Raw genomic sequence first — 8,740 nt, 5'->3', positions numbered from 1 at the left:
AGGAACTAATTTATCGCATACATTATTTATCGCATTAAACATAGAATGATTGTTTAAATCAATCAACCATAAAAACTTTGATAACTCAATATTATATTTAAAATTGATATATTAAATGTATACATATTTTTCCATCTATATATTTTTGGCATTAATCATACATATAAGTTGCATGAATATGTAACTATCTTTTTTTTATTTTTATTCAATCATAATATTTTTAGATCAAAACTACACTTTTATGAGTAAGCTGTAAGCACATATTAATTCAACTAACTGATACTCTAATAGAAAAATTATCTTAATAATGTACTATTAATATATTTTTTTGAGTATGTGAGTCATATTTTAGTGAATTTTAGTCAAATTTTACATAAGCCTTCTGAAATAACTAATCATTTTCCATATCCTAATATAAGTGATTTTTTTTTCTTTTTTTCTTTTTTTTTTTTTGTAAAAAACCTATATATAGAGTTTTTTTTAGTAAGGCCTTTACTAATTTGAGGTGTATATGATAAAATTGATACGACTCCTTCTAAAATTAACTCAGCCTATATAATGTTAATTGAAAATTCATTCCATAATTTTTGTGTTGGCCATTATTGTAAATTATATACTTCCTCCGTTTCTTTTTAGTTGACACGTTTCTTTAATCACGTTTGTCAATGCACAACTTCAACCATTAATATCTTTAATTACCGATAAACAAAAATTATAAAAAGTTGATATTCTGAAAATATATATCGTGACGAATCTTACAAGATCTCACACGACTATATTTTTCATTACGTATAAAACACAAATCACGGTCAAAGGGGAGTGAGTGAATAGTGCTAAAGTCAAAACGTGTCAACTAAAAGAAACGAAAGTAGTATATAACATGTAATGACGCATTTATTAATATACTAGAGTCCAATTACACTTAATATTTAAATTTATTTTAAATTATCAACAAAATATATATTTTTTTAAACCATGCATCGCACGGGCACTGTACTAGTTCTTTGATACTTTTCTCTCCGTCTTATAACATTAGTATTTATTTGAAATGTTTTCAAGACATACCTTTTAAAGTATTGACCATCGATATCTTTAATTAAACGTTAACCAAAATTATATAAATTGATATTAAAAACTACCCTTTAAAACAAATAATATCTCACATAACTATATTTTTTTGTATATATAATGAGGTTTTTTTGTCAAAGTTTGGCCATAAAATGAAAATAGCCACTATATTATTATGGGATGGAGGGAGTAAAATTCTGATACTGATTTCATGTGTTGTTCAGACCAAAAAAAACTGAGAATTTTCAAAAGAGGATATCTAGCACTCCTAGTACAGCATGATCAGCTAGTAATATAACTCCAGTTGGAATCAATGTCCTTTCCAACTGATGACCTGATAACTTTAATTCATGACCATTCATATGGGTATCAAAGCAAGCTAGCTTCTTTTACTTCCACAACTTGATTCGTGGCACTCCAACTGATTAATCATTGAAGAATCGCAACAGTTAGAATACACTTTACAGTTGGAAATAAACTATTAGTCATATTAGTTAGGGAACTAATAGGGGACAGTTAGAATGCAGATAGGTGCATAAACTGTTAAGCAAACTGGTTTAAGTATAATTAGCTCATGCAACAAGGGTATAAGTGGTCTGGACTCTGGATAAGTCTCAATATTTTGACCTCTGAGAAAAGATTTCATTTCACAAATCACTAGTTTTACAGTTACAGTGGGAAAATAGATGACAGTCCCCCAGCATTTAACCCCGTTCCGGCCAACAAAAATGAGCCAGAACCCTTACGAACCACACCCCCCCCCCCCCCCCCCCCCCTTCTGGACAGCCTGAAGTTACTACCCCACTCCATTGTCCCCAATCCAGGTAAACCTTTACATAGTCGTGACAGTTTACATCCCAAAAGAATCAACTCAAGTTGCGTAATATACAGTACGTGTATTTTACTTACAGTTAACATCATCTGAGCTCCCAAATGCCAGGAAGAAGGAAGCCTTTATACTCTAATAAGCAAGCATCTATCAATTTTTTCCACAGATTGATCACTGCAGTGGAAGAATATTTGATTTCCTTCGAATCTGATGAAGGCCAAAACCAGTGACCTTGCTTCTCTGTTGCTCCAAACTCTGAAAGCAGATTATGCACAAACAAAGAGCGTATAATGGAAACTGATCTAATAATCAGAGTTATCACTACACCCCATATTACTGCGTAGTGCCTTACCTGGCACTAGCAAGTTTAGGAAAGAAGAATATTTGGCCCCCTGTATCATCCAAGTGGTCTTTGTAAGTTGATCAGGCAGTAAACTTGGCTATGACAAGGCTCACAAAGATGAAGAGAACATAGAGGCCAACAAGACAGAAACCCCAGAACCTTGGAACCCGGAATCTCGACCAAGTTACAACTAGAAGTGATCCCATCAAGCTCAAAAATAAAAATACAAATGCTATCACAATGCTGACATGGAAATGGAGCACATATGGTTCAGGATAGAACTTGGCTGTCTGTATCATTAAAGCCGTGCCAAGCCCAATAAGCATGTTAAACATTGGGCCCGCAAAGCATCCAGCCATGGCCAATGCAGGCTGGCCTGCTTTAGCAACTGCCACATCAGCAACAAGATCGCCAATTGAGTTCCCCCATGCAAGCACTGTTAGCCCAAGAATTGAGGGTGGCAAATTCAGAATCTTCCCTAATGCTCCTAGACAGTTGAGTAGTTCTCCAGCTACATTGGATATCCAGAAGACACTCATCACAAACGCAACTAGCACAACATGGATTTGCTCGGTCTTGGGAGGTTCCTTTTCAACGATGTAGTGGAGTATTGCAAGAGAAGAGCTTGAGAAGAGTATCACTGACCATAGAGGAAGATGCATATGTGGAATCAAAAATATAACAGGATGTGACATGGGCATAAATGATTTGCAAGAGTAAAGAAGCGCAAGGGGACAAAGAGCAATATTTGCTGACTGGTAAAACCGGCTCCACTCGGATGGCGAAGTCTGGGGAATAGTCAGCTTCAGAAGCAGAGAGACTGGAGCCTCCCATATCTTTGAGATCTAAGCATAACAGAGAGAAAACTGGTATTAAACAATGAAGCTAGTTCAAACAAATAGAAAGAGTTGATAAGGGCAAAGATGGAATTATAAATTGACTCACCAACAGTCAACAAAGGACAGATTAAAAAAAGAAGGGAGGGGTACTTCGCAATCACATACTTTGCAAAGTATCAAAGAAAGACAATCGTTACACATTAATTCCATGCATCAACCACATTGAGATAACATTAAGGGAAAACGACAAATTAGTTTAAAAAGTTTGCTCATAAAAGTAATTCAGATGGTGGATTCCTATTTATACTATGAAAATTTGTTAAGAAGGGCCTTGACCTTTTGTGAGAAAGGTCCTTTAATAATAATAATAATAAATAAATTATAGGTGGCATATTAGGACCTTAAATGAAAATTTTGTTGTAAAAAGAGGCCTTTTGCCAGATTCCAACCTTTGACCATCATATTCCAACATTGACCATCACGTGATTTGAATTTTACCTCCATTTTTGTTGTTTCTCCTCCCCAACCTTTACACCCACCATCCCACCACCAACCCGCCACCATCTATCCAAATCTTTCCCCTCTCATCATCATCTCTTCCAACTTCTTACTCTATACCATTAAAACTCACCAGTCACCACAAACCAAATAAAATCAACTCCTCTTTTCAATGATGAATTGCAAACATGATATGCGAAAATGCTTAAAATTACATCCAAATGGGGATAATGAGGAGAGGGAATAGGAGAGTTGCGTGGATGGCAGCTTGGCAGTGGCGGGTCGCCAATAGGTGTTAGGTCCGTATATGGTGGTTACGGTGATGTGTTCGAATAGATGAGTAAAGAAAAAGTTACTAGAGAGAGGGGAAAATGGGAAGGGTGTTTGTGGGTGGTGCTTGAATATCTGTGGAGGTCATGGGTTCTGTTGGAGCAGCGACAATTAGTACTAAATGGAGTGATGGAGCAGCTGCTGGTGGGTTCAGATGAGGAAGAGGGAGTAAAGGTAAGGAAGGTAGAAGAGGTGGGGTTGGGTTTTGGTGTGGTTGTGGAGGGCAGTTGGTGGTGGGCAATTGGTGGGATGACAGTGGACATGGAGGTTGGGGAGGTGAGGGATTTTACGAGGCAAATACCAATATCATGTGAAGTCAAAGCCGGAAAACCAAGTCAAAGCTCAAAATCCGGCTAAAGGTCCCCTTTCACAAAAAAATAATTAGATTAAAAAAAAAATCATTTAAGGTCCTGATTTGCCACTTTTTTACGAAAGAGCCTTTCTCACAAAATGTCGACATAAATGATCCTTTCTGACAAATTATCCTTTAAACTATGGCTCCTTCCACTACGAATCCAATGAACCAGATATACCAACTTTTCCCATGTATTGGGTATTTCTGAAACCATGGTCTAGACTAAGCACATAAATTGACCTACAAAACCCAACATGTAGCTACTTTTCAGCACTCAACACTTATCGCATCTTCTAATCTTAGAGGACAGATTTCCATTCTCCTGAATCAGATTCTGTGGTCATCACCCATCTCAGCTTTCGCACGGTAAGACGGGTAACTAGAAGTGTAAATTGTATCTATACTTTAGTAGATAGAAAATATTAACAAGCCAATTAAATCTGAGTGTAGCAGATGATACTATCAACTCAACAAGAACAGAGTTTTCACTCCACTATAATTACAAGGATTCCCTAGACGTTATGATATTTCTGACACCCCACCCTTCATTCATCTTGATTTTTTGGTTTGTACCAGAGTCCAGTGGTGTGAATATCTACCATGTTCTCTATCCAGTTAAAATTTTAAAATTAAGCAGCTGTTTTAGCCTCAGAAACACACCAACTTTACTTACTATGAACCTGGTAATCACTCAAAGCCATAACATGCTTACAAGTTGCTCTAGTCCCAAACAGATGCCAGGAAACAGGCAGAGCAAGATATATTTGAGGTCAAGGTTCTAATCATTCCAAAGATGGCTCATAGGAAGTACTATAATATTCAATATAAGCTATTGTGGAACAAGCTAATGTTTGCATCTTTAAAACAAGGAAACAAACAACTGCCAAAGTAAAGCAAGCAGCAGCAACATGATATGTTATAGTCAAGCAAAAAACAAATGCAATCAAATCACGCATAATATGCGAAAACTCAAGAAAAAAAAGCTTGCGCTTTCTTTCAGAACACGTTATGCAAAATCATACATACAAGTCATCATTTCGGATAAAATCAGCACAATTTACATGCAACAATTGTATCTACACCGCAACAATATTTGATCCATACATTTTATCAACCTTGAAAGCATTCTAACATTTTTCTAGTTAGTTTGTTCTCTACTTCTATCTAACATAATAAGTATTCTGTTTCCACCAAGCTGAAGCAACAAATATAAACATTTTAAAGCTGAATTTTTTAAAGTGGAATGCCAACTCATTTCAAGATTGCATTTGTTGAGTAATATCCCCAACAATGCTTGTGGAATGCTTTGAAACCATTGAACACATTTGTCCACCTAGTGTGCTTTTGCTCTTTACTCTTTAATAATTACAACTTTTTATATCCCTAATCTAAAGTTACAAATAAGCGCTTAGTCAACTCGAGGTAATGCTACTGGAGTAAGCAATATGAATCTACAGGATCCAGTGGCTACTGCAATCCCTAAATTTTTTTTGTGAGACCATTAATCCAGTTGATGACCTCCATGATTTCCTCCTGCTTTGTGATTTAGAATCAACAGGTTTTATTTGCAAAACATTTGAATAAACTTTTCAAGGTATAAACAACTATGCCAGGGAACTTGATTCAAGCAATAAAAAGGAGTATAATTTATATAAATCATTGCAAGTATAAAACAAAAAAGCATATGGTCAGGGCCTTCAGGCCAGATTTTGGTTAACCAGAATCAGATTAGATGGTCATCAGTCATCTCAATTTAACATTGTAACAAGTAGTATTCCATAATAATCTTAGTCTACATGACAAGAAATGGTACCAAACCCATGATAGGGTACCAAACTACCAAATACCAAGTGAAGAGAATATCCGATGAACAAAAGCAAAGTCACCAGCTCTAATCTTATGACTCCATAAATCCTCAAAGCAGCATTCTTATTTTTATGAACTGCAAGCCATATACCAAAATAGCAGGGTTCCTATCTAAACATAAAAACAGCTACTATAGCTTGAAGCCTTGAAGAACACATCATTTTTTTACTTTTTATTCTTATTCACATACTTGCAGTCTATGAACCCAGTAAACTACTCTACTGGCTACGCTATTCCATATAGCACACTCACTAGTTGGTTGCCCTGATTCTAAACCAGAATCCCAAACAACAAAGACCAAATCAACACTACTCACTGTACTACATAGCTCTAAAACTAGCAACCAAAACAAACCAATACATGCATCTTTAAATTCAGAAACCAGCCAGTTGCTGAAACAATCACTCCCCTAATCCCCTATCCCCTATCCCCCAAATAATTTTTACCATTCATGCATCCTCAACCTTTCTTCTATGAAATGGACAATCCAATCACCATAGGAAATGCAAAGGATCCCGCCTCAAAGCAAAGTAGCAGTAGCATATAAAATTATATTTGCAAGCTCACCACTGATAACACAATAAACCCAACCTTACATAATCTATCAACACTAAAGACTAAACAAACCAAACTCAAGCTTCTTCTCAGTCAAATGTTGCAAAATCATCTACATACTAACATACATATATTTCAGATATGTACTATAGCTTGAAGCATTGAAAAACAAATCAATTTTGACCTTTTATTCTGATTCACGTACTTGCATCCTACGAACCCAGTAAACTACCCTACTAGCTACGCTATTCCAAATAGCACACTCGCTAGTTGCCCTGACTTGTCTAAACCAGGATCCCTAACAACAAAGACCAAATCAACACTACTTGTATTCGATATACTACACAGTTAGTTCTAAAACTAGCAACCAAAACAAGCCAATATACACATCTTTACAATCAGAAACCAGCCGATTGCTGAAACAACCCCCTCACCCCCCACCTACCACCACTCCACGCTGTCCACCGCCATCCGTATATTTCCTCTCCACACATCCCCAACCGTTCATATATGAATAAGTTAGTCCATTTTCCAACAGAAATGGAAAGGATCCCACCTCGAAGCAAAGCAGCAGCATCACATTAAACTATGTTTGAAAGTTCACCGGCAATACTTGATCAGGTAAATAACAGAAACAACAATTACGCATTATATATCAACAACTCAGCAAGCCAAACTTAATCTTCGTCTCAAACAAATGTTGCAAAATCATCTACATACAAATAATTCAGGTAAATACAATGAGATTCCCAGCCATCAAAGTTCATTCTAATTCAATCATAAGCAGCAATGTAAAGTAAAAAAATCAAAATCATATACCTTCTTCAAATCTGGAAAAACCCCAGAATGAATTTCATGAATATGACGACCACCCTTTTCAGATTGCGTCATTTCGACACTTTTTTGCGCCTCAAAATCAACAATTTTACTCCCCCTTCCAAAATCCATCCAAAAAACAAACCCAACGAAAAACAAATAAAACACCACAAATCCAAAAGCCTGCCAAAAATACAACTCCCCACTTAAATACACATAAAACAGAAGAAACGCAGCCATCAAATAGAACAACACATCCCTCACAAACGACGACGGATCAACACAAAACGGCGCCGCATAGATCCCAACAAACCCCACAACAAAAGCCGACACAAAAGTTCCCGCCGACAAAATTGCCCCAAACCCAGTTCGAGTTTCGCCGCCGGCAACGGCGGCAACCGAGGCGAAGACGTCGGGAGCACCATTTCCGAGAGCTAAGAGCGTTACGGCAGCCATTGAAGGAGAGAGAGAAAGGTGAGAAGAAAGGGTAGTCACGATGATTGAAAACCGAGTTTGGGCGGTTTTGATGAGGATGTAAAAATGGAGTAATAGGGTGAGAAAGAGGATGAGAAGAGAAAAGATGGGGTTGGAAGGGAAGAAGCAGGAATGGAGGGAGAGGTAATTGAGGAATCCGCCATTAATGGAGAGGATTGAACAGCGTTTAGAGGTGGGGATAGAGAGGAGGGATCTGTGAGAAGGGGTGGAAATGGAGGAGAGAGAATATGGGGTTGAGAGGAAGAAGAAGAGGAGAGTGGAGAGGAGGAAGAGGATTAGTGTGGAAGAATGGAGGGTTTGAAGAGAGATTATTGCCATGCCATTAGAGATGAAGCTCCAAAAATGGCGTTTTGAAGGTGGAGAAGTTGCTTTTTTTAGTGGTGAAGTTGACTGTTGGAGTGAAGGGTTTACAGTTGAGATTTCGGGGAATATTTAGGGGGATACAGCTGACTTCTGGCTAGATTTTACGCGTTTGATTTTAAAATTCAATGTCGAGTTTGAACTATGACTCTATGAGTAAAGACGGAGAATCGACTTTGTCACACCCTTAATTGATATAGGCACATCTTCATGTGAGAAGAGCATAAAAACTTATGATGTGTCAAAATCATTTCCCGTAGAGATGATACTTGAGAGTTGAGACTTGACCATCAAGGACCAACATGAAAAAAGCTCAGTACGACAGGGTATGATTTTATTCATGTTGGACCGTGAATTAGACAAGGGTCACTTTTTTTTAATTACAA

At 37.1% G+C, this 8,740-nt stretch overlaps 1 protein-coding gene across 1 annotated transcript; it reads right to left on the bottom strand.

The window, feature by feature from the left end:
• Positions 1 to 1,654: 1,654 nt before the first annotated feature.
• LOC110736968 (cation/calcium exchanger 5-like) lies at positions 1,655 to 8,515 on the bottom strand. Its single transcript, XM_021917309.1, has 2 exons — positions 7,503 to 8,515; positions 1,655 to 3,085 (listed from the first exon to the last, which is right to left on the bottom strand). The coding sequence occupies exons 1-2, from the start codon at positions 8,310 to 8,312 to the stop codon at positions 2,321 to 2,323; spliced, it is 1,575 nt and encodes a 524-aa protein (XP_021773001.1). The 5' UTR covers positions 8,313 to 8,515; the 3' UTR covers positions 1,655 to 2,320.
• Between the last annotated feature and the right edge of the window lie 225 nt (positions 8,516 to 8,740).

Source organism: Chenopodium quinoa, unplaced genomic scaffold (assembly GCF_001683475.1).
Source record: "Chenopodium quinoa cultivar QQ74 unplaced genomic scaffold, ASM168347v1, whole genome shotgun sequence".
NCBI lineage: Eukaryota > Viridiplantae > Streptophyta > Magnoliopsida > Caryophyllales > Amaranthaceae > Chenopodium > Chenopodium quinoa.
The sequence above is the reverse complement of the archived record's forward strand: the minus strand, read 5'-3'. Positions and strand labels throughout refer to the sequence as shown.